This window comes from Bolinopsis microptera, chromosome 3 (genome assembly GCF_026151205.1).
Source record: "Bolinopsis microptera isolate Bmic1 chromosome 3, MBARI_Bmic_1.0, whole genome shotgun sequence".
NCBI classification, from domain to species: domain Eukaryota; kingdom Metazoa; phylum Ctenophora; class Tentaculata; order Lobata; family Bolinopsidae; genus Bolinopsis; species Bolinopsis microptera.
The window spans coordinates 16545515-16561363 of NC_087074.1; the positions used below are offsets into that span (position 1 = coordinate 16545515).

General features: G+C 43.6%; 2 protein-coding genes across 18 annotated transcripts in view; one reads left to right on the forward strand and one right to left on the reverse strand.

The window, feature by feature from the left end:
* Window positions 1–15849, forward strand: part of LOC134812705 (POU domain, class 2, transcription factor 2-like) — a 1142226-nt gene that overhangs the window by 318731 nt on the left and 807646 nt on the right. The window lies entirely within an intron of this gene.
* The window catches only part of LOC134812700 (phosphatidylinositol 4-kinase alpha-like), a 75131-nt gene that overhangs the window by 17795 nt on the left and 41487 nt on the right, over window positions 1–15849 (reverse strand). For 10 of the 17 annotated variants that reach the window (XM_063820223.1, XM_063820222.1, XM_063820220.1 and 7 more), the window contains 3 exons: window positions 4313–4459; window positions 3994–4166; window positions 2237–2387 (listed from right to left, as the gene is read on the reverse strand). In XM_063820223.1, coding sequence (XP_063676293.1) covers window positions 2237–2387; window positions 3994–4166; window positions 4313–4459 — 471 coding nt within the window. Of the gene's footprint in view, window positions 1–2236; window positions 2388–3129; window positions 3196–3993; window positions 4167–4312; window positions 4460–15849 lie in introns of all 17 variants that reach the window. The other 7 variants (XM_063820221.1, XM_063820217.1, XM_063820207.1 and 4 more) reach the window with 1 other exon arrangement.

Below are 15849 nucleotides of genomic sequence, written 5' to 3' on the forward strand. Positions count from 1 at the left end.
GACAGAGCAGCTCCATTCTTTACCAGCTACGCTAGGTTCATTTCCTTCCAATACCCCACTTATCACCTGGTGGAGAGCAAAATGGAGCTCATACAAGGAGGGATCCCCGATATCGACGTCATGAAGTCCTGGACCCTTAAAAATTGCAATATCTACAACGATGTAAGTGGAAATTCCTTTGACTTAATCCACGCTGGCAAAGGAAAGATTTACCTGGGAGGAAACAAGTACGACGCTTTGTCGACCTCTCAAAGGTTTGACATAGGGCTGTCTCGTACATGGGAACTTAGATCAACTGAGCTGGGATTACCACTAGCTGGACGCAAAAAAGGGTCTAACGTGGATGTTAGATTTATGGATGATAGCAAGGCTTCCATACAGAGGTTCCAATGGAATGCCCGGCAGATCATAAATAATAAAGCACATCCCTACACTACTGATATGAAGATTTCCACAGCAGACTTCAAGTTCGAGAATACGGAGAACGCTATGAGACCTCGAAATTGTGGGATATCTAAACTCATCCCCATGGGCTGGGAGGATTATCTTGCTATGGAGGGTGGCAAGATAGTGATGAGCTCAAACCAGGACAGCAGTTGGACATTTGAATATGGAGATTTGTGAGATATGTCAAGTATTGGAGGGAGGCAAGTATTGGAGGGTATCTCAAACAGAAAAAGTATATTTCAAAGCTTTGTGTTTTGAATATATATGATTGTTAGACGTGAGTGTATAGTGATTTTGATTGCATGATTTTTGGAAGGAGAAAATGTTGGGAGTGCCAGCCAGTATCTCTGTCAAGTGAACAGCCCACTGAGGAGTGGGTGAGCGCAAACGCGAGAAGTGAGAACAGAATATATTTCGAAAGTTTAAAACATTATGTGATAGGCTGCGTTTTACTTTTCCTTACTTGGGGGGGGTTATGAGAATTTTTGAATCTGAGATTTTGAGAAATTCAGCATGGATTTCTCATTTTCTCAAAAATTTTCCACTCAAAAATAGTGATTTACCAAATCATTTTTCATATCAGAGCTCAAAATACTCGAAATCAATTTTTTGAATGAGTTTTTCGTCCCTCGTGGAAACTTGTCTCAAAACAATCAAAAATAATTTTTGAGAATGAGAATTTGGCCATTTTTGTCGGGACTCTCAAAAATACTCATGACCCACCACCCCTACTTCGTCTAACTGACATATATGTCAGTTAAATTATCTTACTATATATAAAGCGAGACGATATATATATATATATATATTTTGTAGCTGTACTCCTACACATTAAAAGTCGGTGTTATATATATATATTTATCCGTGCCATTTTACTGACACCACGGCATCAACTTTAACACGACTTTCCGCAAAAACCGTAAAAGATATACAACTGAAACTTTTTTGACTGGGTCAAATGCTTTAATGGCCTTCAAATCAGCATGAAAAAATAAAAAATTGGCCAAGAAATAGGAGTTTTAGAGCCTAAAATTTGGACCCCACAGTGGTGTCAAAAACGCGAATTAAATAGGTAATAATTATTTTAGTCTCTTGAGTCTTGACACCACTTTAGGGTTAGACGGGTTCCTGCTAGTTTGATCTATTAACTGCTTTTGGGTTAAAGTTACTTTAAAATGCTCTCGGAAACCGTGTCCAGAACAGAATGGGACTAGGCTCCCAGTCCCACCTGAACAGCTTTCCACCAAATAATTTATTACAAAATATACGTTTTTTAGATCGCCATATCTGCTAGGGCGGCCTCGTGCCCACATAAATCTACTGAAGTTTGAATTTAAGATTAAGTTCATTGTCACAGTCATGTTCAACGTTAGTACAATAAATTCGCGTAAATTATAAGCTCAACTTTGATGGCGAGCTCACCTTTTATAGTTTTATGCGAGCCCATTCTCATTTAAACAAAACACTCCCATGCCCCTTATTATCATTATCCTTGTGCAGCAAATTTAATATAAACAACTCAGACATATAATTAAAAGTGAGAACTAGAGAAACATTAAATGCTGACACTGACGGTTGGACTGAGATAAAACAATCGTTACCATGGTGATTTCTCAAACGAAATTTTCAAGATTATTTTTTATGCTAATAGGTCATTGTTTGCTGCCGAAAAAAGCAATTGTTCGAAAATCCGGTAGGGAAAAAATGATGATTTCATAGAACGCGCTGAAACAAAATGGAGACATGTAAAATAAATATAATAAAAGAAACGTAAAAAGGTAAAACTAACGTGGAAGAGAGTGTCCCAGAATTTATTAAGCACTCCAACATCAGTGAGACACTCCGCAGTGGTGTAACATGGCCACTGGGTGGGCACGCAGAAGTAGTCCAATATAGCAGTGTACAACCGCTCTCGGAGGATACTCTGATTCAGCTCGTTACTGAAATAAAACAGTCGACTCAGTGGGAAGTATGATGTGTGTGGGTGACTTACTGGGGGGGGGGGGGGGGGGATGGGGGTCACTTACTGGAACATAGGCCATAGGGGGGAGGTCACTTAATGGGAAATAGGAGGGGGAGGGGCGGGGGTCACTTACTGGGACATAGGGGGTCACTTACTGAGACATAGGGGGTCACTTACTGAGACATAGGGGGGGGGGGGGGGGGGGGAGGTGACTTACTGGGACATAGGGGGTCACTTACTGAGACATAGGGGGGGGGGGAGGTGACTTACTGGGACATAGGGGGTGGGGGTGGGGGTGACTTACTGGGACATAGGGGGGGGGGGGGTGGGTAATATCAATACGGTAATAGGGGGGGGGGGGGTGATATTAATACGAGAAATTATATAAAATAGAAGGACGTGCACATACATTGAATCAGATTGAAAGACAAACGTTGATAAGCAAGATTACGTCAGAATGACTATTTAAATCTAATTAAATTATTGGCTAACTGAATGGCGCACTGAAGGGCCATTATTCGTCAATTTATTGTAAATCTGCAAACTCTTAAGAAGTGCTGAACATCTCAGTCAAGACTCAAAGAGGTACGTGATACAAACTGAGGACAAGAAGAGACAGATAGGTTTCAGGGTGAAATCAGTAGATCATGGTATCAAAATAACGACAGTTCTTTATTGGCATCATGCAACAGTTACTATGGCAATTACATTCATCTTACAAGTCATGAAGGTCAAGTAAAACCCATTCGTTTCTTTCTCGCGGCTTGTTAGTTGCCGCGCTTCCTCTGCAGTGATGTACGTGACTTCCTTATTTGGTCATCACGTGACTTCCTTATTTGGTCATCACGTGACTTCCTCATTTGGTCATCACGTGACTTCCTCATTTGGTCATCACGTGACTTCCTCATTTGGTCATCACGTGACTTCCTCATTTGGTCATCATGCAACTTCCTTATTTGGTCATCACGTGACTTCCTTATTTAGTAGTTACGCAACTTCATTATTTGGTCATCACGTGACTTCCTTATTTGGTAACCACGTGACTTCCTTATTTGGTCAATGTTCATCACGCAACTTCCTTATTTGGTCATCACGCAACTTCCTTATTTGGTCATCACGTGACTTCCTTATTTGGTAATCACGTGACTTCCTTATTTTTTCATCACGTGACTTCCTTATTTGTTCATCACGCAACTTCCTTATTTGGTCATCACGTGACTTCCTTATTTGGTCATCACGTGACTTCCTTATTTGGTCATCGCGTGACTTCATTATTTGGTCATCACGTGACTTCCTTATTTGGTCATCACGTGACTTCCTTATTTGGTCATCACGTGGGTATGACTCTCTCGCATATCGTTCGAACACGTTTAAAAAGTGGTAGAATACTCAACTGAACACAACATCATGCAATCAGATTACTGTTAACCAGATAACCCTTTTTTACAACAACTTGCTGTGTGGGAAAGTTCCACCTATTTCATGTTTTAAGACAAAAGGGATGTGATAAAAATCAGATTGAGCGCTTCTTTTGCTGTGATTGTTTCGCAACAACCGTACTGTTGTTACTGTGACAACCGTACCTGATTATATCATTCTGAAGTAGAAGCAGTCCCAGATGGAGGAACTCGAATCTGGGTCCGATAGCGGAGACGTGGTTAGAGAGGATGGAAGTGTTGTGAGCGGTGAGGGGCAGGGTGGTGTGGAACAGAGAGGTGAACAACTCCACCTGCTTCGCTGACTTGTACTTTATTACCTGGGGGACAGCAGTTATGCAGCAGTGCTTCTATATAATATATTAAGTTTGAATATCGCACATTTGAATGAAATATTAGACTTGAAAAGAAAGAAACTTTATTCATCTTCATCACCAGATGATTTTCTCTAAGTTAGAAGACTTACCTCGAAACGCTGGGTTAGGAAACGTATCCACAATCTATGAGGTTCACAGTTAGGCGCCAGAGAGGAGAGTTCTTGTAGTTTATTGTCTGTAACTACCGGTCTCTTACACGGTACTGTTGGGGAGAACAGTCCAATACGGTGATTTACCTGAAATACAGGGACAATGATTAGATGTTGGGCAACTTTAATTCACAATTCAGTGGTTCACAATGTCTGAATGATTTTCTTTGCAATTTCAATTTTAGTTCAGAGTAAGTTCAGTGCGGGAGTGAATATGATGTGACACTAACAATAATTGCTTAATACTTCTTTTTGCCCGTTTTAGAAAGATCTCGAAGTTTTCAGTCTATTGTTATGTAGAGTGATTAAGCACGGTCTGTTATATAATAAAACTCAGTTTTCTGCAGAGCTACCCATCCACATTTACCAAACACTGACGTAAGACGGGTAACGTATTACTCTATCCCTCTATGATTACATTATAACTTTATATTTTTGGTCTTCCAATGGTTGTGTGAAGGTTAGGTGGCCCAAAGTGTCACTGCTGGATAGAAACCCTGTGCTGCCGTGAGGTTGTCAGAACTTTGAAAAGGGGTATCCCTGTGGTGCCTCCTTCCAGTTAATCATCAGTCAACATGATGATAGCCACTCCACATCAAGTCCTCCCCTGCTACCTCCACGTGGTGAAGACTGGAAACTGGGCTGTGTCCAGGCTAAATACAGAAAGGGAAACTCTGAGTCCCGAGGAGCTCAATCACAAAACGTCATTGACTCCTAAACTCTTGGCTCACAAAGGGCTCGGAGACTCATAAATCTTTACTGTGGATTGCACAGTAGTTAAAGAGGTGTAGGCTGTTACCCTCCAAACCTATTCTACTACGACCCAGTCAGACTGGACCACGCTCTGTTAGATAGGATACAGCTCCCTGTGCCAGGGTAACCGGTAGTCAGAGGGAGAGTTAGCCCTCGTCAAAGCGGAAATTTTTGTTTCACGCCCTTACTCCCGTACGCTTTGGGTCATAAGCTTAAGTCCTGCATGGAGCAGGTGAAGATCGAGTAGAGTAAAGTTGAGTGCTAGTGATACAGCCTGATAAACGTTATGTTCACATGTGGTTAACGTTTACATGTTCGAGTTGGTAAAATGTTCCTGCGGTTTTCCCCAATGTTCCGGTGGCGTGGCATTGGGATTAGTGACCATTTGCCACAGTGAAGGGGACTTCACTGGGTCACTTAGCCTTTTGAAAAACAGATATGGTTACAACCAAAAGCACTAGGGTTCAAGCCCCTACCAGGCCTATCGAGGATCAGTACAGTTATGACTCGGTTGTCCTAAACCCACATAGTGGACGGGCAGCTGATGATGTGTTTATGAATCCTAGAAAGCCAACAGAAAACATCAAAAAACAAAAAAATAGTGGAGGAGTAGTAAGTTGTACAAAGAAGAGTATCATTGGGATACTTAATGTCCGTACTGTGAGGGAGTTTTCTAAACGGCTTGAAATGGTTACTCTTTTCTTGCGCAGTCAGATATCTGTCCTTGCAATACAAGAACACCGAGTTGTACATGATGAAGAAGTCAAGATAGAGAGGCACAAGAAGGGAGTTCACCTAATATCAACTTCAGCATAGAGAAACAGAGCACAAGCGTCTACAGGAGGAGTGGGATTCCTGCTGACTAAACAAGCCTTTAATGCAGTTAGTCTTATCAAGACCTATAGTAAGCGCTGCATGCTTGTGTCGTTGGACGGAAACCCAAGATTAACCATAATCTCTGTGTATAGTCCAACGGAATCCGCAACTGTCGAAGAAGCCGAAGAGTTTCACGACTGCTTGAGAGCAGCAGTAAGGGAGGTCCCCTCTCATCATCTACTACTTGGGGGGGGGGGGGGGGGGGTCCAACCCGATCAATTCCGATCATTCCGATCCCGATTTTGGCCTCATCAACCCTCATATCGGAAAAATCGGGAAAATTTAAATCTTCCCTCTGAGGTTTCTAGGCGATATAGGTAGCTATTTCTGTACTTAAATATGACAAGAAATCGATTGGTGGTGGTCCCAGAACCCCAAAACGGTATCTTGTTCCAAACAAGAATCGTTTCGTCCGAAAAACAACACAATGTCGTACCAACTCTTGTTTGACAGAAACATCCACCCCGGTCCACAATTGAAAGAGGTACGGTTGGTAATAACAATCGTAACAAATAGCGAACGCTTTAGTAACTTTTGATTTAAATTGTCTCCACAATTTGTAACAGGCTATCTGCAGAAATAGGTAGCACGGTTAATGACTATGGTCCTTTCTCAAACTTCCAATCCTCAGTTAGATACAAAGAATAGTCTACACAATTTTCAATAACATTAAAAGGGATGAAAATCACTTTATTTATCAAAATCTTTATTTATCATGTAACAACTTTTCCATAGTACTGGAGAGTAAAACTCTGTTAAACAAAAAAATTCTCGGGCACATTTTGAGTCAGTAACAGTAACATGTCAATATGTTACAGACTCAAATGCGTTTAAAAACATTTTAGTAACAATAAATTGTGTAAACTGATGAGGAGGAGGAGGAGGACTGAGGAGAAGGAGGACTGAGGAGGACAGAGGAGGAAGACTGAGGAGGACCAGGACGAGCACTAGGAGGATGAGGACGAGGAGGATGAGGACGAGGACTAAGGACGATGAGGACGAGGACTAAGGACGAGGAGGAGGACGACTGAGGAGGAGGAGTGATTAGGAGGAGGACTGATTAGGAGGAGAAGGAAGAGAAGAAGGAGGAGGAGGATGAGGAAGAGAAATGAGGAGGAGGAGGAAAAGGAGGAAGACTGAGGAGAAAGAGGAGGACCGAGGAGGACTGAGGAGGAGGAGGACTGAAGAGGAGAGGGAGGACTGAGGAAGAGGAGCAGGATTGGTGTGGAGGAAGACGAGAAGGAGGAGGACGAGAGCGAGGACGAGGAGGAAGACTGAGGAGGAGGACTGTTAAAAAGGAGAAGGACGAGGACTGAGGAGGAGGACTGAGGATGAGGAGAAGGAGGACTGGGGGAGGACTAAGGACGAGGAGGACTGAGGAGGAGGACTGAGGATGAGGAGGAGGACTGAGGATGAGGAGGAGGAGAAGGAGGACTAGGGAGGACTGAGGAAGAGGAGGACTTAGGGAGGACTGAGGAGGAGGAGGACTGAGGAGGATGATGAGGAGGAGGACTGAGGATGAGGAGGAGGAGGACTGGGGGAGGACTGATGAGGAGGAGGACTGGGGGAGGACTGAGGAGCAGGAGGATGACTTAGGAGTAGGAGGAGAAGGAGGAGAAGGAGGAAAAGGATGAGAGGGAGGAGGAGGACTGAGGAGGAGGAGGAGGACTTAGGAGTAGGAGGAGAAGAAGGAGAAGGAGGACTGGCGAGGAGGAAGACTGACGAGGAGGAGAAGGACTGCGGAGGAGGAGGAGGACTGAGGAGAAGGAGGAGGAGGAGGACTGACGAGTAGGAGGAAGAAGAGGACTGAGGAGGAACAAGATGACGACTGAAGAGGATGAGGAGGATGAGAAGGAGGACTGGAGGAGGACTGAGGAAGAGGAGGACTTGGGGAGGAGGATGAGGACGATGAGACTGATGAGGAATGAGGAGGAAGACTGAGGAGGATGAGGACGAGGACTAAGGACGAGGACTAGGAGGATGAGGACAAGGGCTAATGAAGAGGAGGAGGACGACTGAGGAGGAGGACTGATTAGGAGGAGAAGGAAGAGGAGAAGGAGGAGGAGGATGAGGAGGAGGACTGAGGAGGAGGATGAGGAGGATGAGGACTGAGGAGGACTGAGGAGGAATACTGAAGAGGACGAGGACTAAGGACGAGGAAGAGGCGGAGGACGACTGAGGAGGAGGATTGATTAGGAGGAGAAGAAAGAGGAGAAGGAGGAGTAGGAGGAGGAGGAGAAGGAGGAGGATTAGGACTGGGGGAGGACTGAGGAGGAGGATAAGGAGGAGGAGGACTAAGGACGAGGATGAGGACGAGGACGATTATGAGGAGGACAGAGGATGAGGACTGATGAGGAGGAGAAGGAGGAGGATGAGGAGGAGAAGGAGGAGGAGGACTGGGGGAGGACTCAGGAGGAAGAGGATGATGACTGAGGAGGAGGATGAGGACTCAGGAGGAGGACTCAGGAGGTGGACTCAGGAGGTGGAGGAGGATGAGAAGGACTCAGGAGGAGGAGGACTAAGGAGAACTGATGGGGAGGAGAAGGAGGATCAGGAGGAGAAATGAGGATGAGGAGGAGGAGAAGGAGAAGGAGAAGGACTGGGAGTAGGACTGAGGAGGAGAAGGGGATTGAGGAGGAGGGTGAGGAGGACTGAGGAGAAGGACGAGGACGAGGAGTCAGGAAGAGGACTGAAGAGGACTGAGGAGGAGAAGGACTCAGGAGGAGGAAGACTTAGGAGGAGGAGGAGGAGGACATCTAAATGTTTTGTCTGTTTTTGTCCGCCCTACTTTTTGTCCGTTTTGAAAATACAGGGTACCGAACGGACACAAAACATGATCCCCCAGCCAAGCATGTGTTACGATACAAATGTACTTGACTATACATTTAAGGTGCAGTGTACTAGTGATATTATGGTATGTTTAAAGACCGGACCACAAAATATAACCCTAGTGTTGTACTAATACATAATAACAAGTAACAGGGATAAAATTAATGAGCAGAAACAATCGATCTCACGTCAAGAGGCCAAAGCACTCGGGTCTGGGAGTACATGACAACTCCAACTAGTAGTGAGCATACTAGCCCCTGCAGTGGAAAACACATAAAACATACTATTGGAATGTCCAATTAGTTCGTTTTCTCATAACAATATAGCATATGTAGGGGTTTTTTATCACTTCCTCACTTCTGAGAGGTTTTAGAGATCGATTCTCTAAAATTTCTCAATTTTCCGATTTTTCCGATTTTTCCGATTCCGATTTTGGCCTCATCAACCCTCATATCGGACATCGGGTTGGACCCCCCCCCCCACTACTTGTAGTAGGAGATCTTAAAGTTAATGCTCACCTCAGCAAGTTGAATGGTGAAGATACGGGATGGTACTGGCATCAAGTGACCAATCGTAATGGTCATCTGCTCAGGGATACACTGCTGGAGGGAGAGTTAGAGGCGACGAATCATCGTTTTCAGAACAGTCCTGGTAAGCAGTGGACTCACCTCTCAGATGGAGTACTAACTAGGAGCCAGATTGACTATGTCCTGGTACGGAAGAAGTGGAGGAGCTCAATAAAGAACACCGAGCCATGCAACTCTTTAAATTCCCTGGGCTCTGACCATCGGGCAGTACTCGCAACTGTAAAGCTCAGTCTTCGAAAGAGCATAAGTCCACCACGGGTCACACGTTACGACTTCAGTCGTCTCAAAACTGATCAAGAGTTACAGATCAAGTATGGAGTTGAAGTTAGAAATAGGTATAGAGGTATAGTGCACTCTTGAGTGAGGAACAACTAGATCTAGGTCCTACTAATGACGTCACCACTAAGTATGGAAAGTTTATTGAAGCAGTGAAGTATGCAAATAGGAAGCATCTTCCACATAAACCTAAGAAGCGGTATGACGATCCTGCCAACGACCCAAGAGTAGAGGAAGCCAGAAGCAAATTGTTTGCTGCCAAGGAGACCTACCATCTGGATCCTTGTGAAGACAACAGACAGACAGTTGCCGAGGAGAAAGACACTCTCTCTGCATGCTACCGTATTGTGGAGGAAGAGCTGCTTAAACAGAAAATAAGTAAAGCTGAAAACGCAGCCGATAGATGCAAGAACAAATGGGAGTCAGTGGGAGAAAGAAGAAGCCATGTGGTCTTGTAGAAGGAGGTAGTAGAGAGGGTAGATTGAGAGCCTGGAAAGACTACTTTACCAAGCTACTTGGACAACCTCCAGTAGTTCCAAACGAAGAAGTGGACATACCAGCCGTACATCCACCACAAAACATCAGTGTGGATAAGTTCACCAAGACCGAACTGGAGGAGGCTACGAAATCGATTAAAGAAGGAAAGGCATTTGGAGAGGATGGAGTTGCCCCTGAAGTACTGAAGAGGGTAGATGTTGATGATTTGATCCTTGACTTCTGCAATAAAGCACTAGTTGATGGCGATGTTCCTGACCAATGGAAGCACCTTAACATCGTGCCTGTTCCAAAGAAAGGGAATTTGACCAAAGTAGATAACTACAGAGGTATTGCACTGACATCTATAGTGAGTAAGACTCTCAATAAGATGATACTGAACAGGATCAAACCTGCCATGGAAGACATCTTAAGGATCAATCAGAACGGATTCAGAGAGAGTAGGTCAACAACTAGTCATATTCTTGGCCTGAGAAGGGTATTCGAGGGAGCCCGGGATAAAGATCTGACCGCGGTAATGCTCTTCATTGATTTCAAGAAGGCATTCGGCAGCGTACACCGTGGACACCTCATGAAGATCCTCCTGGCATATGGAATTCCCAAGGAGATTGTAGGCTTGATACAAAGAATGTATGCAGATACATTTGCTCGTGTGATTACCAATGATGGTCTGAGTGAAGCATTCCTCATTCTAGCAGGAGTGATGCAGGGAGACACTTTGGCGCCTTACCTATTCATAATCGTAATTGACTACATTATAAGGGTGTCCCTAGAGGGTAGGGACTTTGGGTTTACTCTTCACCCTAGAAGAAGCTGTCGCTATCCGGCTGTCAAGGTCACTGATGCGGACTTTGCTGACGACCTTGCTCTTATAACAGATAGTGTTGCGGAGGCACAAGATTTCCTCAGGAGTCTGGAACTGGCGGCCAACTCAGTTGGACTCCACCTCAACGAGGGGAAAACTAAGTACATGGGAATCAACATAAGAGATGATGATAACCCGACTCTGGTTGCTGGGAGTGGGAAGAACATTGAGAAAGTCGATGACTTTGTATATTTGGGTAGTAGAATGAAGAGTTCGGAGAAGGACTTCGAAGTGAGGAAAGCTAAGGCATTGGGGAGCGTGTCACCAGATGAAACTTGTATGGAAGTCGGATATGCGTAGAGATCTCAAGATACGAATAGATTGTTTGCAGGGACAAAAGGAAATCGAGGCATGTGCGGGATCGCGATTTTTCCCATTCTTTGCGACACATTTTATGTCGTCTGTTTGGCTCTACCGCGATTTTTGACCAAAATAATCGCGATTTTCTTTTGTCCCTGATTGTTTGTACATTTTCTGTTTGTTTGGGGACCAGCTTTTGGTACACTGGTTAAATGTTTACTAATATTGAAATATTACATTAGAATTAGATAAATATAGATATCTGTAATAGAACATACCACTATTTCCAAAAAATGAAACGCTGTACCGTAGCACACAACACAAAAAGTAAAACTACTGGTAAGGCGTCCTCAGAAAAAGAAAACCCTACATATACATTATACCTAGCCTTGATGAGACCTGCTCCGCGATTGCTATTCAGCGATGTGTGCTCCACAAGTTATCACATACCTGAGTTACAATCACGGTTGCAGTTTTATAACTCTAAATTAAAATTTCTTCGTTATCGGTCGAAATTAACAAATACACGCATCAGCTATAAATAAGATCCATACACACATTTAAATCAAAGTAATTATATAGATATAAAAAACACTGGATGTTACACCTTAATCTTATCTACACTGAAAATCTTGCCGTCTCTAATATAATGATACTTTGTTGGCTGAGCAGTGATCATTTCCTCTACTTTGACAACAAGTTTCTGATGAGCTGCTCTCTCCTCCTTGCTTCTGTCAGGTGTGATGTACCATGTGTAGTACGCTGTACATTTAGATTTCTTTAAATTTCTTGCTCGAGCAAGAACCATTTTTACTGATTCCGCACAAGCCAATGTCACTTTTATCGGTCTCGGTTTACCACTGCCTGAAGTTGTTTTAGTCCCTATCGAATGTGCTGCCACAACTTTAGGATCACATCCTGATGATTCCCAAATCAATTCAATCACCTCTTCTGCCACTAAGTGTGGATCAGGGGAGTAATTCTCCGGTACATCGTAGATAATGAAATTCTAACTACTGATGTCATATTCAACTACGGTTTTTACAGCTGTCTTTATACTGTTGATCGACGGAGTACTTGTAGATATCTTGCAGTTCTTCTTCACGATGTCGCTCGCGCTCCAGGCTGTTTTCATCTCGGTATGAACAGTTGTTTTAGAAGAGTCGAGTTGCTCCTGATGCTGTTTGATCTGGTCTTTCTGATAGTTAAGCTGATCTGATTTAAGTTTGTCTATCGTACTGGCCGCACTTTCACATAGTTCAAGATTACTAGTCATCAGCTTAGAAAGATTCTCAACTGCAGTAGCCAAGGGATCTTTATTTACGGCCATCAATATCGAATGGTTCAGTTCTGTAACGCTTTGTCCTTTTGACATCTTCAAAATCTCATTCATCGCTAACGATAACTCCTTTTCAAATCTGTTCAGATGTTCGACGGAAAAATCCATTTTACAAAAGGTAAGGCGTACAGCACGACGTGTCGGTGTAACAGCAAGTTGAGATAACACTACCGACAACAGAGCAATTAAAGTGTTGCAAAAGCTAGAATAAAATATTGTAACTGTATACCGTGTACGATGCATTTTCCGCTACCGAGTGAACACTTGGAATCTTGGATATTATGGTAGATGAAACAGCTACAGACAGCCGAATGTTCAGGAAAGAAAAAATAGCAGATGCGACTAAAATCATAGAACTACAAGAGAAGTTACTCTCTAAGCAAGAAGAAGACATGGCAAAAATCAGTGATTTGCAGGAGAAGTTAGCTTTGAAGAAAGATGAATCGCAGCTGCCCAATTTACGGCTTGATGAGATCTGCAGCTTGCTAAAACTTGGAAAATGCCCACACGGTGTCAGTGGTAAAACGCCAAGTAATGATCAATCAGCATGCAAAATGTTCCACCCTCCACGCTGCTCTAAGTTCATTAAAAATAGTACCCACAGAAAGTTTGGCTGTAGGCGTGGTGATAAATGCAAATTTTTTCATCCCCAACACTGTCCAACATCCTTGTCTGATAAGTCTTGTTACGATGAGGAATGCTTATTAGTTCACACTGTTGGTACTAAACGACACAAACCCAAGGAGCGTGATTCCTACAGAAGAGACATCTCTGATAACAGAACTTCCAATGATCAGAAAAATAAAGAGAATAACAACAATAAAAGGACGCGCTCTTCTTCTCAGTCTCATACTAAGTCAACACCCCATCATGAGAACAAGGATTTTTTAGAGATTCGATCCCTTCTGACGAACTTCCAGACCACTTTTCAGAAAGAGATCGAAAACATAAAATCCAGTATTGTGACTCAGGAGAACAGAATTGCCTCGCTCTTCCCCAGTGCCAACCAGCACATCATCAGGCAGTTCGTCCCTCACGGTCCTCCAAGCCAGAACATCATGTTCCAACATCCTGTTCCCCAGTTCCAACCGCAGAGTCGTTTTCCTCCTCCCCAAGCGAACTGGTCGAACATTCTAGCATCTGGCTGCTAAACATTCAATCATTTAACCCTAGCGCCCATAGCACCTCCAGATGGAAAGCCTCTTACCTTGAAGACGAATTAAGAAAGGAACAAGCCAAGAACCACACTGTTCCATTAATCGCCTTTAACAGAGACATGGCTTAAGTCTTACATTGAGGATGCTCAACTTGAAATTCCGGGTTACTCTCTGTTCAGAAGTGATAGAGAAGCTAGGGTTGGAGGTGGAGTTTTACTTTATACACATGATGAACTCCCCATAACTAACGTCCAGACATATGATGATAGATACTGTCAGGCTTTGATGTGTACCAGCGAATCTGAAAAGTCGATCATTTGTGTTCTATATCGCCCACCCGAGTGTCCAGTTCCCAGTTTTAAATCATGTTTGGACTTCATTGACCAGTACATTGCCAGTGGCGATGGCGAATACCGGCTATCACTTCTTGGAGACTTTAATATTCCCCTCATTGGCTGGTCCACTAATTCTATCTTACCCGGTGGTTCCTCATGTTCAACTTACAGTGCAGCTCTTTTACTTGACTTCATGTCTGAGAATCTATGTACTCAACATGTGCTGGAACCCACCCGACTCAGAAATGTATTAGATCTGTACATTTCAAACTCAGAGGATCTAGTTTCTCACGTCTCTATTTCGGACACTCCACTATCAGATCACAGACGTGTAGAGATATTTTTGTCTTACAATCCTTGTTCTCCTACTCATTCAGATCCTCCGGATTTCATTGATTCTTCGTTTAGAAGCTTAGACTTTAATAAAGCAGATTTTTCATCGATCAATGACATGCTCTCATCTGTTGACTGGGCTCAACTCATCAACCTTTGCGACAAAGAGGATTTTCCAGAGCTATTCACTCTTATTACTCTACAAATCTGCCAGATTGGCTGTCCGAAGAAGATCCCTCCCAAAACCCAAACTCGCTCATCTGTGCGCATCCCCTCTCGCAGAAAACGAAAGCTTCAAACCCAGCTAGAGGCTGCAAAAATTAATCCTCATAGCCCTCCCACACAGATTGAATCTTTGAACCGGAAACTTGCTCTCGCTCATATGGATATTCGTGATGCCATCAACCAGGATCTCCTGTACCGTGAACAGCAAGCCGTAAGCAAGGTAAAAGAAAATCCCAAGTATTTCTATAGTTACGCTAAGAAATTTTCGAAGAAGAAAAGCAACATCAGCATGCTTTTTGATGGAAACGGTGCCATCAAATCAAATCCAAAAGATATTGCCAACCTCTTGCAGAATCAGTTCTTGTCAGTATTCAGTGATCCTTCGAAAACTCGGATCGACTCTGCTTCTTTCAGTCCCCCTCCAATCAAGCATCCTTTTACTGACGATATGCTGAATTTCTCCGTGGACGACATCATTAAGGCCATTGAAGACATCAAACCTAATGCTGCATCAGGTCCTGACGAAATTCCAGTCACCCTTCTCAAGAACTGCAAGAAAGCCCTAGCAGAACCAATGCACATCATCTGGTCCCGCTCTTTAGTTACTGGGGAGGTCCCTAGTTTCTATAAGTTCTCACACGTATTTCCTCTCCACAAGAAGGATAGTCGAGCCAAACCAGCTAACTACCGACCTATATCACTCACCTCTCATGTGGTTAAAGTATACGAGAGGGTGATAAGAAAAAAGCTGGTAAACTATTTGGAGATCAACAACCTCATATGTAGTAAGCAGCACGGATTTAGATCTGGCCGGAGTTGCCTTACTCAACTTCTCCACCATTTTGATGACGTTTTGGATTCTCTGAGCAACAATTCAGATTTTGATTCAATATACCTCGACTATGCCAAGGCTTTCGATAAAGTCGATCACAAACTCCTACTGAGAAAGCTCCAACTCTATGGAATCCATCCTAAAATCATAAAGTGGATAGAATCTTTCCTCTCAGACCGGAAACAAGCAGTTGTTGTTGACGGTCATCTGTCCATCCTTGCACTGATAATCAGCGGAGTTCCACAAGGTACTGTTTTGGGGCCGATCCTTTTCTT